The sequence below is a fragment of the Urocitellus parryii genome, chromosome 7 (genome assembly GCF_045843805.1).
Source record: "Urocitellus parryii isolate mUroPar1 chromosome 7, mUroPar1.hap1, whole genome shotgun sequence".
NCBI lineage: Eukaryota > Metazoa > Chordata > Mammalia > Rodentia > Sciuridae > Urocitellus > Urocitellus parryii.
The window spans coordinates 129,851,016-129,878,656 of NC_135537.1; the positions used below are offsets into that span (position 1 = coordinate 129,851,016).

Sequence of the window (27,641 nt, forward strand, 5' to 3'; positions counted from 1 at the left end):
GACAGGGGGAGGGCAATTTTTCTAATCCCACCCCCTCCCCTCTCTGCTCCCTCTTGCACTGAGGTTTGAAGGATCGAGGACAAAATTAGGCCTTTTTAATTCTACTTTGGTGTATGGTTTCATCTTCAGCAAAAGTCTCTCATTAATATCCCCCTCATCAGGAAAATGGTCTGTTCCGCGGATCGGTAATGGAGGCGGGGCCGGTCGGGTCCTCCAGAGTAGGTTCCCGGAGGAGTGCTGGGTCCGTCCTTGATCATGAATATGCAATTTCTCGTTGAATATGCATGAACAGATCAAGATGGCGAGTTCAATCGTTTGTCCGGAAGTAGGCAGTATTTGTCGAGCGGCTTTCAGGAATGAGTGGGCATCTCCTGGTCTCAAATCGAGCGCTGAATTCAGCTTTGGTGCTGGATCCTCGGGCTGAGCCGTTCGAAGAGGCCTCAGCTCAGAGGCCTGCTCCGGAAGGAGGCTAGCAACTGTCTGGGAGAGATCACGGGACCGCAACAATCCGGGAAAAGCAGATTAGCCATGGGGCGGAACACGAAAATCCTAGGGGATTTGGCGGGGGGTTGGGTAGGGGGGAGTGTCAAGGAATCTGAACATTAGGAAATCCTCCACTTTGTAGGATATTTCAGAAATAAGATTGGGGGGGCGGGGATCCCAAGGGATTCTCCAATAAGAGAGGTGTAGGACTTCCACCCTCCCTCCAAAGCAGAGATGACACCGACTGCATAGCCACATTCAGAATGATCCTTGTTTGATGTCAGTGTCACGTCACCACCCTGGGAGGGGGGCACAACCATGAGGAAAGGAAACCATCGCCTAAGGAAAAAGGCACACTCCCCTCCCCCAGTGCAGCTGCTGGCTCTGTCTGTTAGCCTGAATGCCCGCTGCTGGCACACTTCTGCCCCAATGCTCTTCTCTGCTGCAGTGGAGAATCCTTCCGGTGGCCCACAGCCAGCCTGCATCAGCCCCTTGGATCTGAGAACTTACTCCTTATAGTTGTGCCCTGATTCACAGGACCTAGCCTTGACTCCATATCCCTTGGTCCCCAGGCTTGTTCCAGATCTTCCGAATATCCCTCTCCACCTTTGACTCTGAGGGGTGTCCCTCTCCCACACCAGTTGTTCTCCAGTCACTTGTACGCCCATGTTTATATTCCAGTCTCTCCTCCTATTTACCCCTGTCCCCCCCCAACCCCCAGGCTCTCAAGTTTGATGGCATTCCTCCACCTGCCCTTCCCTCTCACAGCTGAGGTTCTGGGCAGTGATGATGGCAATGCTGCCCAACACGACCCCTGCCCCCATGATATCAGAAGGTGCCACAGTTTCATAGAGGACATAATACTGCAACATCAGGGCCACTACCACCTCAGAGTGCAGGACAGCGCACACCAGGGCAGGGTGGGCCTTGGTGACTGCATAGCTCACACACACAAAGGAGACCAAAGCAAGGATCCCCACTGCTCCCACACAGCTCCAACTCAGAGGGTCATTGGGTAGCACAGGGGTCTGTAGCAGAAAGAGGCCTGGCACAGAGCCCAAAAGCCCCACCAATCCAAATAGGAAGGCCACTGTTGGTAGGCAGGAGGGGAAGTGCAGGGAGCGGTAGACCAGAAGCCCCAGTGATAGAGCCAGACCTCCTAGGAAAGCCAGCACATAGCCTAGGGCAGTGTAGAGGCCTGTGGTCCCCTCCTGCAGTGTCCCTAGTCCAGGTCCCACAATGATGATTAATCCCAGGGTGCTACCCAACAGGCCACACCAGTCGTAGCCACTGAGACCCTGACTCTCAAGGCAGAGGGCGAGGAGAGCGGAGCACACGGTAGAAGAACCTTTACGAACAGTGGCAGCATTGCCAGCAGGCACCACTTGAACCGCACTGTAGGCACATCCGATGCTGAGGACGTTGAGCAGAGCATGGAGGAAGGCCCGGCCCCGGACATCAGGAGGTCCCAGCAGAGGGTCACCACGCAGCTTAAGTAGCAGGGCAATGGGGAGGTGGAAGAGGCATCGACCGATGAGCAGCTCCAGCGAAGGCAAGTGGGAAGCCTGGTAAGCCATGCGGGAGAAGGGGCCTACGAAGCCAGCAGGCAGACCCCCACCCAGCAAGGCAACAAGCAGGCCCTTGGTTGCATCCGAGGGCCAGCAGCGCTGGTTCGAGGGGAGGTTGGGCGGAGTGGAGGCCGGCGATGGCTGGGTGAAGTCCGGCAGGTTGAAGTAGGGGTGACTGCCAGCCTGTTAGGGAGAAAAGAGCTCGAGCATGAGGGCAATCACAGCCCAAGGTGAATGCCAGGCTGGGGTCTGGGACCCTGCAGAACTCAAAGGACATAAAATATCCTGAAAAATAGATGTAGTGGTACAATGTGGGCCTTTAGCATCTAAATCAGGAAGTCGGGAGTGAGTGGTGCAGGAGTATGAGTATCCTGTTTTTCTGGGTAGTTCAGTCTTGAGAGGAGAAAAAGAAGGACCCAGGGATGCTCTGTTGATTTGAGAAAGCAGAAGTAGCTTCTGATGCTGTGTAGATGCTGTGTATCTGTGTGATGTCACAAGCTCTAGGGACATGTGGGTACATCATTATGAGTTCATTTTTATGTGTCTCTAGGACCACTGGCAAGTTTTAGGGGAGAAGAAGGGAAGTTACTAGGAGCAGAATGTTGTATTCTCTATGCCCCTTATGCCCTCTGGCCCTTATACTCACCATCTTTCCTTGGACTTCCTCCTCTCCTCCTGGCTCAGGGGGCCTGAGCCCCTCAGAGCTCCAGCCATTGTGACCTGGTTGGAGTGGGGGTAGAGTTCTTCTCTGGAACCTTCCTGGAGTGGGGTGGAGCTATCTTCTCATGAATTCCAATTCTGCTTGTTTCATCTTTGTTTCCATGACTCCAAGGTGTGTCTGATTCCCTCTCTCTCTCTCTCTTTTTTTGTGTGTGTGGTACTAGGGATTGAACTCCGGGACTCTCTACCACTGAGCTACACCCCCAGCCCTTTTTATTTTTTATTTTGAGAAAACATCTTCCTAAGTTGCCAAGGCTGTCCTTGAACTTCCAATCCTCCTGCCTCAATCTCCCAGGTCCCTCAGATTACAGGCATGAGCCCCTGCTCCCAGCTTTTCTCTATTTATTGTTGTTGTTCTGGAGATTTAACCCAGAGCACTCTACCACTAAGCTACACCCCCAGATTTTTATTCTTTCTTAAAAATTTGAGTCAGGGTCTCACTAAATTACCTAGGTTAGCTTCAAACTTGTAATTCTTCTGCCCCAGCCTCCCAAGATGTTGTTATTACAGGCATGTAATTTCTCCTTGAATGGCTCTGTGATACTTCTTTGGCTTTAGATTCATTTGTTTGTCTTGCTTTGTTTCACAAAGATTTTAAGGAGAGGAGCTCTGAGGTCTGACTCCTCTCTCCTGAGTTCTTTCCAGAACCAGGGAGGAGTCTCTGGGATTGTCCCTCTGGAGTTTCAGGAATGTGTTTCTTCTGTGTGTGCTTTTTCTACCTGGTGTTTTGATGGTGCTGTCCAAGGAGGCCCACACCAGGGCCTCTGCATTCATGCACAAAGTATTATCGATGTGGATATTTCCACTAGTGGAGACAAAGTACAAAGCTGTGCATTCATCTGCACTGGTGATCACTGATGTGTGCTTGTTTTGTGTGGCTTGGGGTATTCCTTGTCACAGGCCTGGTGGCGTACCTTGAGCATTTCTGGTGTGTCTAAGGCATGTGGGTCTGCCATGTTGTATATATATGGCCCAGAGAGTGTGTGTACACTATTAGGCGATTAGATTGCACCCCTTAGTGAAGGGCGTGATGGGGAAAAGGCAGAGAGGGGGTGTCCCTTCCCAGGGAGTGGGTGGCTGTGTGTCCCTGCAGGGACACTGCAGCCCGGCCCGCGCCCGGCTGTTTCATCCTCCCGGTGGCCCGGCGCCGCGCGTTTCCCTGCGCGCGATCGGCAGGGCGAAGGCCGTCGTACATTGGAGCCTTGTGTCGGTGTCTGCTGCGCTGCGCCGGCCTCCTCTCGGCGGCGGCGGCGCTGGGGGGGGACTGTTTCCGGGGGTGGGGGTGGGGGTAGGACCGGGGCGGGGGGGGGGGAGCCGATGATGTCAGCGGCGGCGGCGGCGGCGGCGGGGCCGGGCCGGGGCCGGGCGCTGGGGGGGGCCAGGGCCGGAGCCGGAGCCGGAGCCGGAGCTGGAGGCGGGCGAAACCGGAGCGGCCGGGGGCGGCCACGGTGATGAGCCGGGCCTGGCGGACGCGGCGCCATCGCAGTCAGGTGGGCCCCGAGGCGAACCGGGCAGGGCCAGGGCGGACCGGAGCCAACTGCCGGGCCCCCTCCCCGCTGCCCGGCGCCGTGGGGGCCCTAGCCGCGCCCCGAGCCGCTACCGCTCCCCTTTGGAGTTGACCTGGGGGCTCAGGGGTCGGGGACTGAGCCTGGCCCCGCCCCCGGGCGCGCACGGCGCTGGGGGGCGACTAAGGGGGCCCTGGTATGGCGTCCGAGGGAGCGGTGGACTGGGGACGCGATTGCCCCGGACTGTGGAAGGGGCCGTACTCACTCCCGCTTTGAAGGGTTAATTCTGCAGCCTAAAGTCCCCCTCCCCGCGGGGGGCAGGTTGGGGGTGGGGTGGGGCGGGTGTGAGCCCAGGCGAGCGCTGCAAGCTGCTGGGAGGGTGATGGCGTAGGAGACAGGCAGAGAGGGGGAGGGGTGGGCCTCTGAGCGCCCCAGAGTTGGGGTGTGCGGGGTGCGCGGGGTGCGCAGTGTGAGCAGGAGCACTGGATCCACCGCGCCGTCGGGGCAGGGTTGTGGCTGTGAGTCTTGGAGATTGTGTCTCCTTCAGTGTTGTGGGGCAAGGTAAACCGCTCTGGGGCACCACCGTTTGCTCCTCTGGCAGTCAGGGGCCCAGGTTGGGCCCTGCCTGGGCCATAGAGATAGAAGGCCCGGAGGGGTGTCCAGTGCTGTGGGGCAGAATTACTTACAAGATGTGGCCCTATGGCTTTGGGTGACAGATGGGCATTCTAAGCAGGGTACAATACGCTGAATGCGGAGTTTGTTCGTTGTGAGGTTGTATGTATATTTTCCATTAGCCTGTGTTTTCTTGCACGTATGTCTTGTGCTGCACATATGAACTGTTTATGCTTGCTTGTTCTCTGCATAGCTAGCATGGTGTACTTCTTATGGAAGGCTCCTGAATGCAGGGTGTATGTGCCCATTTGGAAGGGGCAGTTGTGTACCTTTGAGTTAAGGTATCACATCTGGGTGTCGTTTCTGTGGTCCTGCCAAGGTGTGGTCCACTTGTGGTGAGGACAGACTGATGGATGGGTTTGTACGGAGTGAGTTGCATGGGGGCCACACATCTAGAACTCAGATCCCATGTATCACAAGGGGATTGATTAAACCCCAGGGTGTGTCTCTGGTTCCTGTGGGTCAGCTGGCATTGGTGTGAAAGGTTCTGGGTGGGATGTGCAAGTTGTGTTTATGGCATCATGGGCAGCCAAGCAAAAGGAAGGTTGTGTGTTTGCAACATTCTCTGCGGGATTCTTTTGTGACGTTGTTTGTGGGAGCCTGTCCGAGCTGTTGGGCTGGGAGGCAAGCTGGTCAGAAAACACTTGTGGGGAGGGAGGTGGCGTGACAAGGGCAATGTGGGCCTCAAACCCAAGAGACCAACCGCAAGCTGTGTGTGAGTGCCTACCTTGTATATGCTTAAGTCGGGTGTGGGGCTGCAGAGGAGCTGTTATGGGAAGACAGGGAGATAAATATGGGGCAGACCAAGGGCAGCAGGCAGGAGGCATGGGTGTTGTCAAGGTGGCACATCTCTTGTAGGGTCTGTGTGCTTGCCGCTCACCCAGCCTGTCAGGGTCACCGAGAGGAGAGTCCTGGCGCCTGCAAGGGAAGTGAGCTTAGACAGTGTGGCTCCTTGGCCATGTTTATGTAAAGACCGGGTGTGACTTTTGTCACTAAAATGGAAAAAAGAAACATGAAGTTTTCAGTCTCCTCCTCCTACTTTGCCCTCTCCCTCTCTCTGCCCCCCTTGCGGGTATCTGTGACGCACACTGGGCCCCACTCTTGTGACTGGAGGAAGGTGGAAAGGCCTTGAACGGAATTTGCTCACTAGGCAGATTCCTTAGAACAGGTTTTCCTCACCTTTGGGGCCTGGGCCTTCTGTAGGGGCATGTGTATGCACATGGATGCATGCTCCAGTTGTGCATGACACTGTGTACTTCTCTTGTGCATGACACTGTGTACTTCTCTTGGCCTGCGGGAGGGCATATATACGTGGAGGAAGGAGAGCATTGTGGCTGGATCCTTCAGTCTGGGGATGGGGAGGGGGCTGGCTGCTGTGTGAAGCCTGCGGGACAGGTGCAAAACAGAAGCCCTGCACTGGAACTAAAGAGTTCTGTGGGTCTGTGACTTACTGGCACTTTGCCTAAGTGAGCCTCAGTTCCACATCTGTAAAACCGCCCTAATTATGTGTTCTACCTACCACTGACCTGGGAAACAGACCTGGACTGTTAGCTTCAGTTTGGGGGCTGTGCCTGTGCCAGGTCCTGTCGGCCCTCTGTCAGCACTGAGAATCCCCTTCCGGTTTCACTAATAGCAATGGCTGTAAACACTTGGTCAACACTGAGTATTGGACACCATTCTTGGTGCCTTTTCTTACTGTTGCTCATTTAGTCCTCACAGTAGGTACTCTGATTACCTCCCTTTTTCAGGTAAGGCAATTGAGGCCCAGAGAAGTTAATAATTTGTCCAAAGTCACTTAGCTAATAAAAGTTAAAACTATATTTGAACCCAAGCAGTCAAGTTCCAGATCCTGTGTTCTTAATTGCTGTGCTCTGATGCCTTCCTGGAGTATTCAGTGGACCTCTCTGCACGCACACACGCACGCACACACACATACACTTCTCCTCAGTTTCAGCATCTCACCAGGAAAGCAGTATGCTTAGGTAGCAGCAGTATGCTTAGGTAGCACTCTCAGGAATCCCAGCCCAGTGCTTGAGACCCTAAAGATCTGCTACTATATAACATGGGTGCTAGCCAGAGGGGCACAAAATGTTAGTAAGTCAGAGGAAAGAAAGGTTGTCCTTGTCCTGTGGGTCATAGAGGGCCAAAAAAAAGATAGTACATTTGATCTTAACATTTTGGAGGAATGTTGAGAAGAAATTACTGAGAGGGCATTGCTGGCAGGAGACAGCAGAGGCAAAGGCACAGAGGTGGAATATGTGGAGGTTGGAGAGCATACTGGGTGTTTAAAGAGAGAATAACACAGGCAAGATTAAGGGGAGCTTGGAGCTAGACCAGAGCCCTTTTTTTTTTTTTTTTTTTTTTTTTTTTTTTTTTAAGAGAGAGTGAGAGAGAGAGAGAGAGAGAGAATTTTTAATATTTATTTTCTAGTTCTCGGCGGACACAACATCTTTGTTGGTATGTGGTGCTGAGGATCGAACCTGGGCCACACGCATGCCAGGCAAGCGCGCTACCACTTGAGCCACATCCCCAGCCCAAGACCAGAGCCCTCGAGTACTTGGTGGAGGAGTTTGAACTTCATTCTTAAGTCAGTGGGGACTATAGACAGTTTTTGAACCTAGCTGTGTTAGTACCTGAACTGCCAGTAGGAACACTGCCTCCCATGGGAAGGAAGCTGGATGGGAAAGGTGAGCCTAAAGAGGGAAAGCTGGGAGGCCTTGGCCTTGGACCATGTAAGTGTTAACAAGGACCTGTTTGGGGGCCAAAGGCGGGTTGAGAGAAAACTTGCAAAGCCATTCCCAAGCTCAGCGGCAGTTTCAGCCAGACTTGGTGACTGCTGGATTTGGGAGCGAGGGAAAGGGTGGAGTCAGACATGACACATTTAGCACTTAGCACGTGAGACCTTGTGTGGTGATTTATGTAACCAGCTGGCCTGCCGTAGGCTCCTTCAGGACAGGATCCAGCAGAATGACAGATGCAAAGATTTAACATCTGGGGTCTGCCCAGCCTGAATTCAAATCTTGACTCTGCTATTTTCAAGCTGTGTGACCTTGATCAAGGTATATCCCTCTCTGGTTCCTCTTCTATAAAATTGGGATAATATAAAGAGAATATAAATACCTATTTTGGGTGACTATTTCAAGGATATGATTAAAGGAGGCAATGCATGTAAAGCCCCTGGAAGCTTATCAGGAAAATTGTGCATGTATTAGTAGTGGTCAAGTTATAATCATCATTCCCAGCTCCTACCTGACTCAGTTTGGCACTGAGGGTGGCTTCTTCCTGAGGATAGACAGACTTGAAGCAGACTTTGAGGGCAAGTTCATTTATCAGAATTGTATGTGTGTGTGTGTGTTACTGGGGATTGAACTCAGGGCCCCATACATGGTAGACAAACACTCTACCACTGAATGGCACACCCAGCTCTTAAAATTTTTTTAACCCCTTACATTGTGTGCTAGACACTGTGCTTAGGCCTGGAGATATTACAGTGAACAAAGCAGACAAAAATTCCTACTGTTATCAGCCTTGAAGTCTATATTCTAGAGATAAATGAGCAATGTGTTTTACTAAGTTCCAAGAAGAAAAATAAAGGAGTTTAGGAAGATATGAAGTTAGGGGGGTGGGGGTAGGCCAGGGAAGGCCCCTGGGTAAGGGGACTTTTTGAATCAAAACTGAAGTATGAGGTTATCTGGAGAAAAGAACATTCCATGCAGAGGGAACAAGAGGTGGAGCATATGTGGTGGCCATGCCCAGATCCCTGTCACAGTGGCACCTCTGGGGTCACACAAGCAGTCAAGAGTAGAGAAATGGTAAGAATAAGAAACTTAAAACCCAAGAGTCACCATCTTACCTTGAAGCCCAATTTCTGCCTCTTTTTTTTTTTTTTTTTTCACCATTTCCCCCCACCAACTTCCAGGGCTGAGTTTCAAGACAAGGCACAGACTACTTTGGTATCCACAGGAAATTGATTCCAGGGCTCATCACAGATATGACATCCTTGGATGCTCAAGTCCCTTCATAAAATGGCATAATATTTGTATCTAACCTATGTATATTTTAAATTATCTCTACATATAATATATAACACCATGTAAATGCTATGTAAGTAGTCACTATACTGTACTTAGGGAACAATGATAAGAAAAATAAAGTCTGTACACATATAGTTTTTTTTTTCCTGAATATTTTCAATCCTCTGTTGGTTGAATCTGCCACCTACTAATTCATTTAATCTTTTCAACAACCCCACAAGTGGGAGCTATTAATCATCTTTGCCTTATAGTTAAGGAAACTTGGATATAGAGAGTTGAATGACTTATGCAGGATCACATAGGTAGTGTCTTCTCCACCCCCCTTCCCCGACCCATAAACCCTTGCAGGACAGTGGCCAGAATGAGGCAGTTGAACTCAGGAAAGCTGAATCCAAACCCCAGCCTGGATTCAGCTTTCCTGAGTTAGCCTGTTAGCAACAAGACCAGGAGCAGGGGGGCTGAGGCTAGAAAATATTCTTACCATGCACAAGGCCCTGGTTCAATCCCTAGCACTGCCAAAAACCAGGGGCAAATCACTGCATCACTATATTTCCTGGACCTGAAATGAGTTTAGAGTGTTGAAATTCTCTACACTGTGGTCATTTTGGATATTGATATGATGCAGATAAAATCTTTGGCACTATATTTTGCACGTAAGTATTTATAAATGGCAGCTACAAAGACCATAATGACTGCAATTCTAGATGATCTCTAAGGGACAGTCCAGCTTTGAGCCTCTGTGGTTTTAAGAAGCCCTAACAGGCCTTGTCCAAGTGTCAAGGCAGTCAGCATACAGTTGCTTGTCTGCAGGCACCAAGCCTCCCATGGATGGTTGTGCAGGTGAGCAGGGCTGGCCATGGGTGAATGGGGATTGGAATTAAACTCTGACTTCTGCTCACCTAGAAGAAGGGGACACAAACACTCCAGGTGGACTAGTGGCATCCCAGTAGGAGCTGTAAACATGTCCTTCATCATGGTGTAGAGAAGTCATCAGGAACACTGACTTTGAAGCCAAGTTTCCTGGGATCAGTTTCCAGCCCAGCTACTGGTCGTATATCTACTTGGGCAAATTACACAGTACATCTGAGCCTCTGTCGCCTTAAAATGAATAAGCTGTCTGCCACCTTTCTGGGTAGCAATGAGAAGCAAATGAAATAATGCAATAAAGTGCTGACTCTTGGGGTCCCAGTGGGCTGGGGACTATCATGGAAGTTGGAAGTCTAATCACAGCCCATGGATTCCCTAGGATTCCCAACCTATTCACAGCATGAACAGAGTTCCTGGTCTGTGCCTGGCAGTCAGGATTGTCAAAATTTTTGAATAGGGGCTAGAGTTATAACTCAGTGGTAGAGTGCTGCCTAGCATGTGTGAGGCTATTCCAAAAGGAATAGCAGGCAACCCAAATGCACTGCATAAAAATAAAGAAATAAAGGTTAAAAATTAAAAAAAAAAAACAACTTTTGAATATCACCTCTGTTTACCCACCTTCCTTCTTGTTCAGGAGAGGAATCAGAGCTGGCTTTTGCAGGAAAATTTAAGATACTGTGGGGAGAAGGCCTTTAAGTCCAGATGGCATGGGTAGTAAATGGGAAAAGAACATTTTGTGGGGGTTGGGGATTGCATGAGGAACTCCTGATGCAGGCCACACATGACTATGTGTGATGTGGACAGGGCACTCAGAAGGATGCTACCCTACCCCACTATCCAAGAGGCCAGAGTTCCCAGGCTGCCTGGAGGGCAGATAAGAGAGACCTTTCAGGTCAACAGGTCTAAATCTATGGACAGGTCCCACTTGTTATTCCCAGCTCTGTATGACTTTGGATAAGGCACTGAAACTCAGATATTCAAGTAAAAGATGAGAATTCAAGGCCCTAAACGGGGGTGGGGAAGCAGCTGAGTTGCTATCTGAGCTAGCAACTACCAAACTTGCTTTTGGGTTCCTGCTATTCCTTTTGGTGGAGGCTTCTGGCAAGAGATGAAGTAGAGGGGTCTTATTTCCCCTGCTTTTTAAGCCCAAATCCCTAGGCCAACAGGTCTCATAAGAAGTGGGACCCAAGGCTCCCCACTCTTGGTCTGGTGGCCTTTGCAGTGCCCTTTAGAGACTGGAACAAACAGGCACTTGTCAGTGGTCTTTAGAGGTCACCTGGTACCCTAGCCAGAAACCCCTTCTAAGATTTATAGGGCTGGAAGCATGTGAGGAGGCCATCTCCTAATTTGAATACCTAGTAGCTTGGTCTAATAAGAAAGCTTACATAGACTAGGCCTGGTGGTGTGGTGCAAACCTGTAATCCCAGCAACTCGGAAGACTGAGGCAGGAGGATCACAGGCTCAAGACCAGTCTCAGAGCTGGGTGTGGTGGCATACACCTGTAATCCCAGTGGATCAGGAGGCTGAGACAGGAGGATCATGAGTTTAAAGCCAGCCTCAGCAACTTGGTGAGACTCTGTCTTAAAATAATATATAAAATGGGCTGGAAATGTGGCTCAGTGGTTTAAATTACCCCTGCTTAAATCCCTGGTACCCCCCCCAAAAAAATTACACAAATATATTTTAATATGTAAATGTACCAATTGTGATAAAAGACAACATTCAAATCTTTGATTTCCTTTGAGCCCCAAGGTTGGACCAAAGGGACTTGAAAGTGATCTGACAGGCTTTCCTGAACCTATGGGGTTGGACTGTGCTGCTGTATTGTATAGAAGTGAACTGGGAATATGTGAATTATCTTGTTTCTGTACTTCCATGGGCCCAGCAAAAAAGCCTCTCTGATAATCTTTGTGACCTTGTAGGTCTGACTGGATGAGGCTAAACAAATAACCTGACAGAGGTTCCTGGGAGGAATCAGGGTCTGCAGAGCAGTGCAGATATCCTCTCTGACCCTGACCACTGTACCAATGCCCACTCCCTACAATCCTTCATTCCAGTTCTTGTCCTGAGGACCCTTTCCTGCCTCCTGCTCTCAGTTCTCCTGACATGGTTTCTGTTTCTCCACAGAAGGAAGAGGCTGGGCAGAAGGGACTCACTGAGCCACCCCCCAGTCCGCTCCATGCTGGCTGTGCTCTCAGGTGAGAGGGTACCAAGAGGACTATATTTAGGAAAAATTAAACCTAGGGTAGCATGCCTGCAAGGGCACCCATTTTGTCCAGGCTGGAGAGTTCTGGGAAATGATTGGCAATAGTTGTGGGAGCTTCCTTATCCTTCCAATGAGAGAGGTTTCCATTGCTTACCTGCTAGTCTGCGACTTTGGAAGTCATAGACTTCTTGACCTTTAGGATGACCTATGGTATCTCTGGCCTTTTAGCCCTAGATATTAGAAATACTGGTCTTGAACATTGGTTAGACTTGGGTGGCTGAGTGTCAACTTCTGTGACCTGAAGTTACTCAATCTTCTACTAATTTTTGACCAGCCTGACCCCTTCTCAGTTCACTTCCCTGGTCTTAGAGGCCTCTGCCCTCTGCACAGCCTCTGAGACTCTCCCTGGCCTCTTTTCCCCATGTCTAGGCTGGCGCCATGCCCCCACCTGCAGAGGTGACGGACCCATCCCATGCCCCCGCCGTCTTGCGCCAGCTCAATGAGCAGCGGCTCCGTGGCCTCTTCTGTGACGTCACCCTCATAGCCGGAGACACCAAGTTCCCCGCTCACCGCAGCGTCCTGGCTGCCTCTAGTCCCTTCTTCAGAGAGGCCCTGCTAGCTTCAGCCCCACTGCCCCTCCCACCAGTTACTGGGGGCTCAGCTCCCAATCCTGCAACCACCACAGCTGCCTCTTCTTCCTCTTCCTCCTCCTCTTCTTCCTCTTCCTCCTCTTCTTCTTCTTCTTCCTCTTCCTCCTCTTCTCCCCCTCCAGCCTCTCCCTCTGCTTTATCCCCACCCCGGGTCCTTGAGCTTCCAGGAGTCCCAGCAGCTGCCTTCTCTGATGTCCTCAACTTCATCTATAGTGCCCGGCTTGCACTCCCTGGTGGTGGAGGGGACGGGGCAGCTGTGGCAGAGATTGGAGCTCTGGGGCGGCGTCTGGGCATCTCCCGCCTGCAGGGCCTTGGGGAGGGAGGCGATGCATGGGTACCTCCCACCCCAGCCCCCATGGCCACCTCACAGCCTGAAGAGGACAGTTTCGGGTCTGGGCCGAGGCCAGATGGAGAATGGGAGGGTGACAGGGCTGATGCTCAGGCCCCTGACTCACAGCCCCCGCTGCCACGTCGGCCCCTCCCTTGCCCACGATGTGGGAAAAGCTTCATCCATCCCAAGCGGCTACAGACCCATGAGGCCCAGTGTCGACGAGGGGCCAGCACTCGGGGGTCTGCAGGGCTGGGAGCTGGGGGCTCTGGCCCTGGTGGTCCTGCAGGAGTGGATGCCTCAGCCCTACCCCCACCAGTGGGCTTTCGAGGTGGCCCTGAGCACGTGGTGAAGGTGGTGGGTGGCCATGTGCTGTACGTGTGCGCAGCCTGCGAGCGTTCCTACGTGACCCTGTCCAGCCTGAAGCGGCACAGCAATGTGCATTCGTGGCGGAGGAAGTACCCCTGCCGCTACTGTGAGAAGGTGTTTGCCCTGGCTGAGTACCGCACCAAACACGAGGTGTGGCATACTGGGGAGCGCAGGTGAGTGGTCTGGGTCCAGGAGTGGAGGGTTGGGAAGGAGGGCCCAGGGTCAGCACTCAGAGGCCTTGGACAAGGGAGGGAAGGTGTAGAGGGTGGGGTCTAGAAAGTCATCCTGAATCTGGTCTACTTATGCCCTGGCCTCTGTTCACCGGCACTCACTCACTGCCCACACCCACCCCCAGCCTCTTAACAGCATCTTGCCTGCCTGTGTCCTGGGTTGGCACTGTGGGGAAGGCCAGGAAGTAAAGAATGAATTGCCTTTACAGAGGGGACACACAAAGGCGTGTTCACCAGTACTTATAATACTCAGAACAATGCCGGGTAGTTCCATAGCATATCCTTGTTCTTAAGTCATTTCCTAATTCTGTTATTTGTGCTTCAGAAGGCTTTGTGAGTTAGGATGTATGATTATTCCCAGTTCACAGATTGAACAGTTGAGGCTAGGAGTGGTACCCCTCAGGAGACTGGCAGGGTAAAGCAAAGCAGCATCAAGGGAGGGTGAAAATATGGCTGGGGGAGTTATAGGTTTGAGGGCTGCAGAGGACATGGAAACTGAGACCCTGGCTTCAGGGCCCCTGACTCAAGTGGCTCTGTTCCTGCCCTGTTCCCTGCTGTCCTGGCCCAGGTACCAGTGCATCTTCTGCTGGGAGACCTTTGTCACCTATTATAACCTGAAGACCCACCAGCGAGCCTTCCATGGCATTAGCCCGGGCCTCCTAGCCAGTGAGAAGACACCCAATGGAGGCTACAAGCCCAAGCTCAATACCCTGAAGCTGTACCGCCTGCTCCCCATGCGGGCAGCTAAGCGGCCCTACAAGACCTACAGCCAGGGAGCCCCCGAGGCCCCCCTTTCTCCAAGCCTCCACACACCGGCCCCTGTGGCAATGCCAGCCAGCCCCCCACCCGGACCCCCACCTGCCCCAGAGCCTGGCCCACCACCCTCTGTCATCACCTTTGCTCACCCAGCTCCTTCTGTCATTGTCCATGGGAGCAGCAGCAGTGGTGGTGCAGGGAGTGGGTCAGCCACCACAGGAGGGTCCCAGGCTGCCTCAGTAATCACTTACACTGCTCCCCCAAGGCCCCCTAAGAAACGAGAGTACCCACCTCCTCCCCCTGAGCCCGCAGTAACACCCACCAGCCCGGCTACCACCTTGGTCAGCCCAGCCACAGCTGCAGGGCCAGCTACAGCTGCAGAGGAGGCCAAGAGCCGGAATCCACGGGCTGGGAGGACTCTGACTTATACAGCCAAGCCAGTGGGTGGGGTTGGTGGGGGTGGGGGTCCCCCCACAGGGCCTGGCCGGGGCCCCTCTCAGCTACAGGCTCCACCTCCACTGTGTCAGATCACTGTGCGGATTGGGGAAGAGGCCATTGTCAAGCGCCGCATATCAGAAACTGACCTTCGTCCTGGAGAGCTGAGTGGAGAGGAGATGGAGGAGAGCGAGGAGGAGGATGAAGAGGATGACGAGGACGAGGACGAGGAGGATGATGAGGAATCAAAGGCTGGTGGGGAGGACCAGCTCTGGAGGCCCTACTATTCATACAAGCCTAAGCGCAAGGCCGGAGCTGCCAATGGTGGTGGTGGTGGAGGTAGTGGGATAACCAGAGGACGACGGCCACCACGCTGGAGGCAAAAGCTAGAACGGAGGGGCTGGGAGGAGAGCCCCACAGTGGAAAGCCCAGTAGGGCGTGTCCGTGGTGAGCGGAGGCACCGCTGTGGGGACTGTGCCCAGACCTTTGCCACCCTGAGGAAGCTGCGAAAGCACCAGGAGGCCCACAGTGGGGGCTCCCACAGCTCTCGGGCTGGACGGAGGCCTTCCACCCGCTTCACCTGTCCCCACTGCTCAAAGGTGTGCAAAACGGCAGCTGCCCTGAGCCGCCATGGACAGAGGCATGCTGCTGAGCGGCCCGGAGGCACCCCCACACCTGTCATTGCCTATTCTAAGGGCAGCACTGGCACCAGGCCTGGGGATGTCAAGGAAGAGGCCCCACAGGAGATGCAAGTGTCCTCATCAAGTGGGGAGGCAGGTGGTGGGAATGCTGCTGCTGAGGAAGCTTCTGAGATGGCCTCACTCCAGGACCCTGTCATCTCAGGGGGTGAGGAGCCCCCGGTAGCAGGAGGGGGCAGCTATGCATATCCCCCTGTGCAGGAATTTCCACTGGCTCTGATAGGGAGTGGCCGGGAACCAAATGGAGGCAGAGGAAAACCTGGGAGTGAGGGGCTAGTGGGTGTTTCGGAAGGGGACCGGATAGAGGGGATGGGGGCTGCCAAAGTCACCTTCTACCCTGAGCCCTATCCACTTGTCTATGGCCCCCAGCTCCTTGCTGCCTACCCTTACAACTTCAGCAACTTGGCTGCTCTCCCAGTTGCTCTCAACATGGTCCTACCTGATGAAAAAGGTGGGGGAGCCCTTCCTTTCCTACCAGGGGTCTTTGGCTACGCAGTGAATCCTCAAGCAGCACCCCCTACTCCCCCAACTCCGCCTCCCCCAACTCTTCCTCCATCAGTTCCCCCTAAGGGAGAAGGGGAACGGGCAGGGGTTGAGAGAAACCAGAAGGGAGATGTGGGGTGAGCTCTAGGGCCAGACCCCCCTTTCACCAGATGCCACCCTCCCTGAACCCCCTACCACTACCAGCTCCCTGGCTTCCTTGCCCTAGGGGTCCCGCCACACTCTTGTGCAGGGACTTGGGGGCCCCTGGAGCTCAGGAGTCAGGCTGCTTTGTGTGAGATTGTAGTTTTCCCATCTCCTGGGAAGGGATCTTTGGTGGTTCCCCTCTCAATCTTCCTCCAGGGAATGGCCCCATGAGGGGCAGGGCCAGCTCCCATCCCTTCTCCAGCACATGGGGCAACTGAGCAATATACTTATTTGAATTTCTACTCATGGCCCCCACCAGCTCTGAATGTCTAACCTGCTCCCCTAATTCGTAAACCTAGGGGGAAACCATCTCTCTCACTTAATGATCCCCACCTCGCTCTGAAGCTTTCTCTAAGTCCTTCCCCAGATGCTTCCTAGAACATTCCATTCTTTGTGGCCCAGGGCCTGGACCAGACCATTGTGATACCTGACTCACCTGCCTGGGAGCATGGCTTTGGATTCCGTTCTTCCCAAGGGTGGGTCTCTCTATCCCTATTTCCTCCACATTGAGATGCCATGCCTTCCTTGGCTTCCATGCCTTTGGATCTTCCGTGCTCCTTCCCATACTCCTAGGCTTTGGAGGTGGCCTCGCCCAATCCAGGTCAAGGAGGTAGTGACAGGACAGCTTAACCCTCTGTTCCATGGCTGAGTACTCTTCCAACCCAGGCCAGGGAAATCTTGGCCCTACCTTGACCCTCAAATCCAGTGAGCTCCAGATTCTTCCAAGGCAAAAGAGGTGAAGCGATCACACCTCTTCATGTCTTTTCATATGGCCTCTTCTGGGCTAAATCAGATTTGGGGGTCAGGAGGAGAGAGCTCCATATGGAATGGAGAAAGGAATCTACTTTCCCAGTTTTTCCCCTTTCCTGATGGTTTCTCCCAGACTAGACCAAATAGCCAGAAAAACGATGGGGGTTGGATGGGTGGGTAAGCCCAAGATTTGCACATGACCTTCCATCCTTACCTTTCCCCCCATCTTCCCTAGTGTTGCTCTCACCAATCACTCCAGATGGTTTTGGGGGAACCATCCTACTTTCCTGGTGGGCTTTGGGGTATCCCCACCAACTTTCCCTACAAAAGAGCACCTTACACCCCATCTTTGACTCAGTTCCCCACACCCAAAGATCCCAGCCTAGGGATGGGGTACAGGGACCTTAAATAGTCCCTAATCCCTAATTTGCACTAGTTAACCCTGGTCAGGGGTCGATATATTTCCTTCCAGTGGGGGAGAAGACTGAAATGTTTGTTTCTAAAGCTCTTTGAAAACAGGGCCTCCCTGCTCTGTGATTGGAAGAACATTTCTCTCTCTCCCCACCTTCCCCCTCCCCCAGAAAAAAACAGCTCACAAGGGGAGAACCAGTATGGGGAAGCAGATTTGATAAATGGGAATTAGAGGAGTGTAGTTTAAAAATGGGGAAAAGTTGCTATCAAGAAAGCAGCTTTTCTCTCAGCTACTGTTTTTTGGGGCCAAGATGGCTGCCCTCTTGGCAACTGCCTAGAGGGCAAGATCATGGCTTTTAGAGGGAGGTGAATCTTGAGAGCGCCAGGATCATCCTCCTGCCCCCTTTCCCTCCCAGCCTATAGGAAGGGGGAGGTGTTGGACAGGCTCCCTGAATGTTAACTGGGGAGGAGTCACTCCTTCTTTCCTCCTCTGTCTCTTTGCACTTTTCTTGGTCTTGGCCACAGTCTGAGTGAAGAATTTCCTACTGAATGTACCAAGTTCCAATTTTTAACGGGGAAAACATTTGAAACAGGGAAAAATGCAAAAAAAAAAAAAAAATCACTAAAAATTCCCACAAATCGTTTCTGGCACTTTAGAAAAACTGCAAAAAAATACATAATAAAGAATACATATATATATCTACACACAAATTATATATATCTATATATACAGCGGAACCACAAGAGAGACTGAGGAAGGCCTGGAGGCAGGGGACAGATGTGATGACAGTCCCCCCTGTACCCTTCACCCACACTCCTCTGAGGCAAACAGGCACAGGAGAATGGAAGGGGTTGAGGATGGACCGGGGAATTTGAATTTCAGAATAGGTCAAAATTCCAAAACCCATGGATATTGGAAGAATTGCGATTGTAAAGGTTTTTTTCTTTTTTTGAAATGTGTAAGGAATAGCTTACAGAATTTGGTGGTTCTGGGCAATGAATGAGATTGTGGCAAAGTGGAGATTAAAATATATGTATTTGAGTGGGAGAATTTGAATACTGAGTTTCAGATGTTGGAAATTAGGGATTTTGCAATTTTGTCATTTGAAAATGATCGAGTTTTGTCAGTTTTTGCCCTCTTTCCCCATGTTCCCTGGGAAAAAGGTGATGATAGAATGGGAAGGCCACCGGTTCTGTGCCACAGCACGTAAGATTTAGAATTCTACAGACTCTAGCTCTATATGTAGTGAGGACCCAGATTTAGAGAAACTGACCAATATTTATCTCCGCATTTGTGTGTGTGTCCAACTCTCTAGGCCAATAAACCAACAAGACAAATGAACTGTGCTCCACAGTGGGATGCCAGGTGCAGTTATTTGTGTGGCTGGTGGGTTTGGGGGAAAGGGACATTTTTCTTGTCCCACAGGGATCCTTACATTAGAAGTTGTAGCCCTATTCTCTCAGCTTTCAGCAATTGAGTAGGTAGGTGTGAGGCTTGTTGACTCTAGGTGCTTCTTTGTAATTGCTGTAGCCACTAGGATCCAGCTGACTTTGGTCTGACCTCCAAGCAGAAACATTAACTCAGTCCATTTCATACAGCCTTCTGTGCATAACTGCTAGATGGAAGATCTCTGTATCCTTGAATGGCCTTGCTTCATACCAGATTCAACCCTTTTTCCAGTCTGAAAGTAAACTGAGGCAAAAAAATATATGATGACCATAAAAGATATGACCTCTCCATTGGCTTCAACTCCTTGCCTGTCCTCCCCTCTCCTATCTTTTCTATTGATATGGAGGGATGGGCAGGTAAAATGAGTGAAGGTGGTTAGGTGGACAGGGGCTTTAAGGAATTCAGGCACCAATACCTTGATTAAAATGAGCAGCCACTGATTAGCTCTAGCAAGTTTCCATCAACAAGAAAATATGGTCAGGCATTACCATACTTAAATTTTTTTTTCAAAGAAAAGCCAGAAATTCCCAGACCTGGTGGCCTATAATCTCAGAGGCTCAGGAGGACAAGATGTGAGGATTACAAGTTCAAGGCCAGCCTCAGCAACTTAGGTCCTAAGCAACTAGTGAGACCCTGTTTCAAAATAAAAAAAAAGGCTGGGGATGTAGCTCAATGATAAATTGCCCTGGGTTAAATATCCACACACAAAGAAAAAAGAGAAATCCACATGTCTCTGTGAAATATCCAAGTTTTAAAAGTAGTGACCTAATTAGAAACTGCACATGCCAACAACATGAACCAATAAAAACACTCCAGTTTGTAAACTCAGATATTGTTGATATATACTATGGGGCATATACTATTATTAGCTTTGTTTTACAGATGTGGAAACTATGATACAGGGCAGTCAGTCATTTGAGCATTAAAGCCAGAAGTTGAATAGAGGTCTTTAAAACACTTTTTTTTAGTTTATTTTTTTAAAGTGTTTCTTCAAAACACTTTTTTAGCCTTTAGAACCTTTTTTTTTTTTAAATTACATTAAGGTAAAAACAGAAAAAAAAATTAGTCCAAACATGCAAATGTAGGAACTATTAATTGGTGTTATTTCTTTCCAGAAAATCCTCCCTCTTCATTCAACATTGAACCTTTAGGTCAGTGTCAGGTGCTGGAAATATTACAGTGACCAAGACATTTCCTGCCATCCTAAGGCTTACATTAATTTGTGCTCTTTGTTCTACTTCATTGGGGACCTGGGCATTGATATCCAAGGGAGCCGCCTCAAGTATCCAAAGAGCAAATAAACTGATATGCATTTCAGGTGGGTCTAAGACACCCTGACCAGCCCTCGGTTCCATTTAAGCGCTCTCCTCGAAAGGAAATAAAAATACTGGATTCCTAGCGAAAGGGTTTAAGCAGAGGGGGTTATAAGGCTTGAAAATACTTTCATTTCAACTAGCCGAGAACCTGAGGCTCGGCCTTCCAGTCCTCAAGGAAAGGGGTTGGCAGGGGGTAAGTGGTACGTAGCATCTAGGAAAATGACCAGGGTCCCGACGCTCGTGAAGATGATGAAGGTCCACAGGAAGAGGCGATCCACTACCATAGCCACAAACTGCCAGTCCTCCTTCAGCTAGGGGTAGGCAGAGGAAACCTTCTGAGTTCTAGGCCCCGATCCCCAGGGAAGCCTGGCCCCCACAGCTCGGACCCCTCCCGGGACTTCCCACTGGAGGTCTGAGAAAAGACACCGCACTGCAACAAGTGATAAAGACCGCGAGTTAAAGAACCACTCACAATGTAGAGGGCGGGACCAAGTGAGGTAAACTTCCAATCATAAGTGGAAGCCAGTGCTAGGGGCGAGACTTGCATTTGCGGGCGGAGCCAAGGTCACAGAAGACCTGCTCTTGCTCTGGTCCTCCCTTATTGGACTTAACTGCATCGTGGTCCTCCTGTTCTTGCAGCTGTCGAGCGATGTAGCTGATCGAGGAAACCACCTCCCGTAACTCGGGAGGCAGGCCCACAGCCTGGTTTCGACCATCAATAAATCGCCGCAGGTCCGGGGTAGACAGTTCAGGCTGGAATCTGGAAGAAGCTGAATGTTTGGCCACGCCCCAGGCTAGAATAGCTAGCGCCAGTGACCTAGGTCCAGCTCCAATTGCCTCCAACAACCTGCCAGTTCCAAAAAGCTGGAAGAGCCCTTCAGACACTTTCACCAGGGGAGACCTCTCCAGCCATCCTCAACTTCTTCCAACCCTCCAAGCTTTATTTACCATCTTCCCTCAAAGTAAGCCGCAGAAGGGATACTACAACTCCCATGATGCTGAACCACAGCATCTTCCGAGAGCATGGGACGCTAAGCTCGCGCTCGGTCTTCTGGGAACTGTAGTTCTCCCTCTCCCCTCCATGTCAGTGTTGGGTATTGGTTCTACCTGTTGGGTTTGGGGAAGAGAAAATCATTCGGTGGCTTCCGGATAAAATATTCGTCCGTACCCCGACCCCAGCCACTTCCCAGAGAAGAAGAGTGAGGGGGCTCTGGCAGCTGGTCTCTCTCAGGTTTTGGCCTCTTCAGACCCAGGTAGAGAGGGAGCTTGTGGATAAAGATCTGCAGAATAGAAGACACTTACTGGAACGGGCTTACTACAAGGGAAGAAGCCAACCATGTCCATTACCACTGTGCATGCATATGGTTCCATGGAGTTAATAGACAAGGAAATGCAATCTGATGGTCTCAGAGCTCTTTAATGGGTTGAGAGGTTTCTGGGCTTTCACTCTGATTGTACCTATCCCCAAGAATGTTTCCCAGGGACCCAACATAGGTAGTAATGATGAAGGGAGTATGGAATCGATGAAATGATAAGAATGGGAAGTACAATTAATCGTGCAATGTTTCAACACCCAACAGGCTTTGGCATTTCAACACTTTACCAGATAGCCTTCATTTTCCCTTAGGTCTATAAAAAGGAAGTTGAGATTGGTGGGTGGAGGGAGTGATAGCTGGACAAAGAGCCAAATACTAAGATTGGGAGTTAGCACAGACCAGAGGAAGAGATCTCTTACCTGACGGACCCAAAGAGGCATTTGGTGGGTGTGGGGAGAGCGGTGGTGCAGGTTGAGTACCACAACGCTAAGGATGACTGAGAAAGTGACGAGGATCATGGTAAACATTAGATACTTAATAATGATGGGTACTGACAAGGAGGTCTCAGGTACTTTGTCTGCCAGCAGCAGCAGGAACACAGTAAGGGTCAGCAGGGCAAAGATGGAGAGCCCCATCTTTTCTCCTTAGAAGGCAAAGGGGAAAGCAAAAGGATTAGACTTTACTAGAAGGAAATCTCTATGTCATAATCAGTGACCATGTTTCCAGCCAACCAATGATAGGAAAGGTCAATCTGCATACAAATTACTTTTTGGAAGGTCAATCTGCATACAAATTACTCCCATATTTGTTCCTCCAGTCTGGACTTCTCCCTTGCACACCAGACTTACATCCAAATGCTTTCTCAACCTTTCCACTGGGATTATCCAATACACATCTCAAATTTAGGATGTCTAAAACCTAATTCTGTCACCACCAAAGCTACTCTCCCATAGTTTTCCCCATCCTGTAACAACTGCATCTTTTCTGTGGCTTAAACCCAACTCCTTGGAGTCGTTCTCAACTTTCCTCCATTTCTGTCTCTATCTCTTCTACTCTTCATTCCATATCTTCAAAATATATCCTAAAACTGATGACATATCACATCTACACTCTCATCCTAACCATCATTACCTCAGGTCTGAATTATTGTAGAGGTATCCTACCTGATCTCTGCTTCATCTGTTTACCTCAGCAGATCAGTCAGACTGATTTTGTTGAAATATAAATCAGATTATATCATTCCTCTTTTCAAAACCACCTAAATAGCTCTTCATATCCTTCAGTATAAAAGCAAAGTTCTTTCTATGGATCACAGGTTTTTCTCATTAGCTCCCTAATTTCAACTTCTACTTTCCCTCTGGCTTACTTCATTCAGTTACAATGACTTCCTGCCTATTTCTTGAATATACAAGTCAGCCTCCCACTACAGAGCCTTTGCATTCACTGTTTCCTTTGCTTGCACATTCTTTCCCCAGATACCTCCTGGAGTCATTTTCTTGCCTCCTTTAAGTCAAATAGTCCCTCTTCAATGAGGCCATTCACTGACATCCCATGTATTGTTATTGTTGTTATTATGTTATTATTATTTTTTTTAAACTGGGAATAAACCCCAGGGACACTTTACTGCTGAGCTACATCCCCAGTCCTTTAAAAAAAAAAATTTAAGAGTTTCATTAAGTTGCTGAGGCTGGCCTTGAACTTGTGATCCTCCAGCATCAGCCTCCCAAGTTGCTGAGATTACAGGCATGCACCACCATACCCAGTTCCATTTTTATTTTTTATTTACTATAAGGAAAGCAGCCAACCACCTCCAGATAAAAGAAAAAAATGCTTTGAATACTAGAGTTAAGGATACTGGGTCTCTCAACCAGATTGGCACTGACTAGGGCTGGAATAACAACACTATCACTTTTTTTTTTAATTTTTTTTTTTTTAGAATTTTTTAATATTTAGTTTTCTGCGGACACAACATCTTTGTTTGTATGTGGTGCTGAGGATCAAACCCGGGCCACACACATGCCAGGCGAGCGCGCTACCGCTTGAGCAACATCCCCAGCCCCACAACACTATCACTTTTACTGTGTGATGTCAGATAAATGACTTAAACTCTCAGCCTCTTTATCCTTTGTAAAATGAGAGTGACAATTCAGTACTTACCATGAAGTATTATTGTAAAGATTAGAATCAAATAACATGTTAATTGTATAACCTTATAGTAAGTGCTTAAAAATAGTAAAAAAAAAAAAAAAATGGGCATGGTGGTGTACATCTTTAATTCCAGTGGCTTGGGAGACTGAGGCAGGAGGATCACAAGTTCAAGGCCAGCCACAGAAACTTAGCGAGACCCTAACCAACTTAGGAGACCCTGCTGAAAAAAAAAATTTTTTTTTAAGTATTGGGGATGTGTCTCAGTGGCTAAGCAATCCTGGGTTCAATTCCTGGTTTAAAAAAAAAAAAAGCTATAATCACATAGAATGTACTGAGTACCAGGCATAGTTTTATTAAGTCAGTCAATTCTCAAAATAATCCTATGTGGTAGGGACAAAGATTGTCTTCATCAGGAAACTAATACACACAAAAATTAAGAAATTTACCCAAGGTTACTCTGTTACTACATTTTGCTTCCTGCTAGAGAAATACTATTATTTCTCAGGCAGGTAAAAAGTTTAGGCATAGTGTCCAAAAAGTAGGGGTGGAGGGTTGCTAGGAAAGGGGAAAGGGAAGAGGAGATTGGCTCAACATGGGATTTGGCTGGTCAGAAAACTACACAAGTGGCTATGACTCTAAAGGAAAGAATTCAGAAGTCACTGGGTGAAGGGAAACCAGCAGCAGAGGGAATGTAGAGCCTAATGTTGGGTCTACAGGGTGAGAAGGAAAACCAGGGATTGATGAATCTAATCAATGGAGATTTAGAAAATCGTGGTCTGCGTTAAGGGTGAAGAGAAAGAAGCTGAGCTAATGAGAAGAGCAAGGGCCCCTTCCCCCTTACCTGCATCCGGTGGCAAGTAGAAGACAAAGATGGCCAAGAGAGTGATAAGGATGCACGGGGCAATGACATTGACCAGGTAGAAGAGAGGCTTCCGGCGGATGATGAGGTAGAAGGTGACTTCCTCATGTTGTCCTTCCCTCCCTCCCCTAGGATCCCCTGGAGGCTGGATTAGCCTAGCAGGCTTGTGGATAATCTCCCATTGGCCATTCTCTGAGGGAGAGGGAAGCAGAAGGAGATACCTATGTGAGAATTGTCCTAGTCAGTTCCAGGTATGCAACACTGTAGTGGGCAGCTATCTCTAATAAACTTAACTACGTCTCAGTTTCTATATTTGTACAGTGTTGATAGTCATACCCACCTTGCTGACTCCAAAAGGTTACATTGGACATTGCTGACAGAGTATATTTACCTGCCTGTTACAAACTGGAAATCAGAAAGCCTAAGGGTGTGGAAGTCATCCCCACTTACCAATGAATGTCCCTTCATGAATGTAGATTTCCTGCCGCTCCAGCCCATCAGAACCCAGGCCTGTATGCAGACTGACCTCTGAGCTGTCATAACTGTAGGAACTAAACACCATGGTGCAGTTTTGCCAGTCAAAGGGGAAGTAGGTGACCTGGATGGAAGGGAGAATCTATCTAGCTGCCAGAGAACTGGTCAGGACTTCCTTCAATTTAGAAGGTCATTGGGGAGGTCCTTGGGGGAACAGGGAAATGAGGTCAAAGAGGAATTGGAGGGCTACTAACAAAGGCCATTTGGGAAATGGTGGAAGGTCACTGAGAAAGAGTAGGAGTCAAGAAAGTCTATGGAGAAAAGAACACTTAGTGAAAAGCCAGGAGATGAGGTCATAGGGGATAATGGAGGAGGAATGGGAGCCCCTGAAAAGTCAGGATGTCTGAGGAGAGCAAGAGTTTTTAAGAGCAACTTTAGCTTCCCAAGTGGGGCTCAGAAACCTGGATGCTGCAGCTGCTGCGATAGATGCCTGGGGGTTGCCAGCGGACTGAGCCATCTGAAGACACCACAACATCAATGTCCAGAGCAACATCAAAATTTCCATCATTGCTGCAGAGAAAGGATCCTCTCATCTGGAATCCCATAGTCCTCCGGAGGCCCCACCCCTCTTGAGTTCCCACCCCACCTCCCAGGCTTTGGAAAATACCCTACTTGTTCATCAACACCACATCAGGTAGCCATACTGATTCTGCCGTGATGCGGAGCAAATCGATGCCATCGTGCTCTGCCGGGTCCCAGCTCAGCCTGTAGTCAGTCCACTCCTAGGGAAGCACAGGCTAAGGGGCTGTTTGGGGCTAGAAATACAGGAAGGGAGTGCAAGGGAGTGGAGAAGTGCAGGCATGTCAAGGAGTCAGGTTCTGATTTGGGATCTGTCTTCACTCTTTGGTATTCACACTAGCTAATTTTCCTCTCTCAGTTGTGGGTCTCAGTTTTTTAAGTCTGGAAAAACGAAGAGAGGTTAAGCACGGCGCAGTGGCGCATGCCTATCTCCTAGCCACTTGGGAAACTGAGGCAGGAGGATTGAAAATCCGAGGCCAACCTGGACAATTTAGCAAGACCCTGTCGCAAAATAATAATAAAAATAAAAGAAAGACTGGTAATGTAGACCATTGGTACATCGCCCCTGGGTTCAATGAAAAAGAAGTAGTTGCACCACCAAGAGGTTGCACCAAGGTGGGTTTTTGTTGTTGTTTTGACTTTTTGTTTTTTTCCTTTCTTTGTGTGTGTGTGTGTGTGTGTGTGTGTGTGGAGGGGGGGAGGCAGTGAGTGGGATGGGTACTGCTTATTGAACCCAGGACTTCGCACATGCACAGTGGTTTTCCCAAAATGCAGTTCATGACACTTTAGTGGATGGGGATCCAAGGTAGTGGTCCTAAAGCAGTGTTTTAAAAAGTTGGAATAAAAAATGCAATACCTATCCCTGTAGGTATTGTTTTCTAAAGCTTCTGTTTCAGTTATAAGTTTTCTGAGGTCGTGATACAAAAAAAAAAAAATCTTATTCGACGGGACATTCGAGTAAATTATAAAGATAGCGAGACGCCCTCCCCACCCATCCCCGCCCCCAGCGAGATGCCCTTCCCCATGGGGTTTTCATACCAGGTCTAAATACACCTTTGTGCTCATCTCTTCATCCTTTTCGTTCTAGAAGGGAAAATTTTTAAAGCGTAAAGGCAAAGTTAAGTGGAGAAAAATGAGGGCTTGGCAGGTTAACCTCTCCTTGAAAACTGCAACCCCTTTTCCTGAAGCCCACCGTCTAGGGTCCAAGTCCAACCTCCTAGAAGCTGCGTTAGCTTAAACCCCGCCTCTACCTCAGAAACAACTCTTCCTGCTATCTACACTCTCAGCTTGTTTTCCTATCAGCTTCGCCCCCTTCCCCAGACTTGCCCCGGGTCCCGCCCACAGCTCATAATCCACCCAACCCTGAATTTCCGTAGGCAGTTGTTTATTGACCCGTGGGGCACCAAACTCCGCCCCACCCTGGCGAAGCCTTCGACGGCTCCTCCTAAGGATCCGCCCCCCCCCCCCCCCCCCCCCCGCCCATCAGCCCGCCACAGCTCCACTTCAAGATCCGCCCACAAACTGGTACATCGTCCTACTTGACTCCACTCGGGGCTGGTCCACAAGCCACGCCTATAAACTTATTCATTGGTCCAATTTCTATCCAATCGCCACTAAAAGGTTGTCCATCCCTCAACCTGGCCACGCCTAAGCCCCCGCCCCCAGATTGACCATTGGTCCTGCCATGCCCCAAAGCCACGCCCCCCCACCATTCCACAGGCCAGACCCCAACCCCCAGCGTGCGCCCTCACCAGGCTGATGAGTTGCGCTAGGGTAAGACCAATGCTGACTTCGACGCTGTCACCCAACACGCGCGCCGGCCGTACAGTACTATCATAGCCCGAGAAAAGTTTGTCGCGGAGTTGGCCCTCCGCCTCTGAGCCGTGGGCGCCTGTGGGAGAAGAGCATTAAGTGAAGCCCTGGTGCCTGTTCACAACCGTTGCTCCAGTCACTGCCTCCTCAGGATTTACTTACCTGGGGCGAGCAGCACCCCCAGGACCCCCAGAAGCAACAGCAGCACCCCTGGGGTCATAGTCTGGTCGTGGTCGCGGTGCTCAGTGAGTTCGCCCGGGAAGCTGCTGAGGCAACCAGCGCAGGGGAAGTGACGAGGCGCCCAGGAATGTGCACCTG

The 27,641-nt window shown here is 50.1% G+C and overlaps 3 protein-coding genes across 4 annotated transcripts; 1 reads left to right on the top strand and 2 right to left on the bottom strand.

Annotated features, from left to right (window-relative positions):
* Positions 1-1,208: 1,208 nt before the first annotated feature.
* On the bottom strand, positions 1,209-4,252 carry Slc35g6 (solute carrier family 35 member G6). The gene is made up of 4 exons (XM_077801243.1): positions 3,888-4,252; positions 3,491-3,576; positions 2,698-2,771; positions 1,209-2,234 (listed from the first exon to the last, which is right to left on the bottom strand). Exons 1-4 carry the CDS (start codon positions 4,250-4,252, stop codon positions 1,209-1,211), a joined length of 1,551 nt encoding a protein of 516 aa, XP_077657369.1.
* Positions 4,155-18,711, top strand: Zbtb4 (zinc finger and BTB domain containing 4). Its single transcript, XM_026390471.2, has 4 exons — positions 4,155-4,261; positions 11,977-12,047; positions 12,485-13,575; positions 14,201-18,711. The coding sequence occupies exons 3-4, from the start codon at positions 12,494-12,496 to the stop codon at positions 16,143-16,145; spliced, it is 3,027 nt and encodes a 1,008-aa protein (XP_026246256.1). The 5' UTR covers positions 4,155-4,261; positions 11,977-12,047; positions 12,485-12,493; the 3' UTR covers positions 16,146-18,711.
* Positions 18,712-19,551: 840 nt separating this feature from the next.
* On the bottom strand, positions 19,552-27,627 carry Chrnb1 (cholinergic receptor nicotinic beta 1 subunit). Of its 2 annotated transcripts, none has more exons than XM_026390480.2 (11): positions 27,486-27,627; positions 27,263-27,402; positions 26,550-26,594; positions 25,605-25,714; positions 25,394-25,502; positions 24,909-25,056; positions 24,441-24,650; positions 21,871-22,094; positions 21,243-21,415; positions 20,748-20,895; positions 19,552-20,446 (listed from the first exon to the last, which is right to left on the bottom strand). In XM_026390480.2, exons 1-11 carry the CDS (start codon positions 27,541-27,543, stop codon positions 20,306-20,308), a joined length of 1,506 nt encoding a protein of 501 aa, XP_026246265.1. In that variant the 5' UTR covers positions 27,544-27,627; the 3' UTR covers positions 19,552-20,305. The 2 variants fall into 2 exon arrangements, with proteins under 2 accessions (XP_026246265.1, XP_026246264.1); XM_026390479.2 differs by having other exon boundaries at positions 20,681-20,895.
* Between the last annotated feature and the right edge of the window lie 14 nt (positions 27,628-27,641).

What these genes read in the sequence shown, in the direction of transcription:
- Slc35g6 (XM_077801243.1), bottom strand. Translation starts at nt 4,252, where the DNA reads ATGGCGCCGCGTCCGCCAGGCCCGGCTCATCACCGTGGCCGCCCCCGG. An exon ending in CGGGAGGATGAAACAGCCGG is followed by an intron (nt 3,577 to 3,887) that starts GCGCGGGCCGGG and finishes TGTCTCCACTAG; the next exon opens with TGGAAATATCCACATCGATA. An exon ending in AGGAAGTCCAAGGAAAGATG is followed by an intron (nt 2,235 to 2,697) that starts GTGAGTATAAGG and finishes TCTCCCTAACAG; the next exon opens with GCTGGCAGTCACCCCTACTT.
- Zbtb4 (XM_026390471.2), top strand. Translation starts at nt 12,494, where the DNA reads ATGCCCCCACCTGCAGAGGTGACGGACCCATCCCATGCCCCCGCCGTC. An exon ending in TGGCATACTGGGGAGCGCAG is followed by an intron (nt 13,576 to 14,200) that starts GTGAGTGGTCTG and finishes GTCCTGGCCCAG; the next exon opens with GTACCAGTGCATCTTCTGCT.
- Chrnb1 (XM_026390479.2), bottom strand. Translation starts at nt 27,543, where the DNA reads ATGACCCCAGGGGTGCTGCTGTTGCTTCTGGGGGTCCTGGGGGTGCTG. An exon ending in GATGTGGTGTTGATGAACAA is followed by an intron (nt 25,503 to 25,604) that starts GTAGGGTATTTT and finishes CTTTCTCTGCAG; the next exon opens with CAATGATGGAAATTTTGATG. An exon ending in CTACTTGCCACCGGATGCAG is followed by an intron (nt 22,095 to 24,440) that starts GTAAGGGGGAAG and finishes TTGCCTTCTAAG; the next exon opens with GAGAAAAGATGGGGCTCTCC.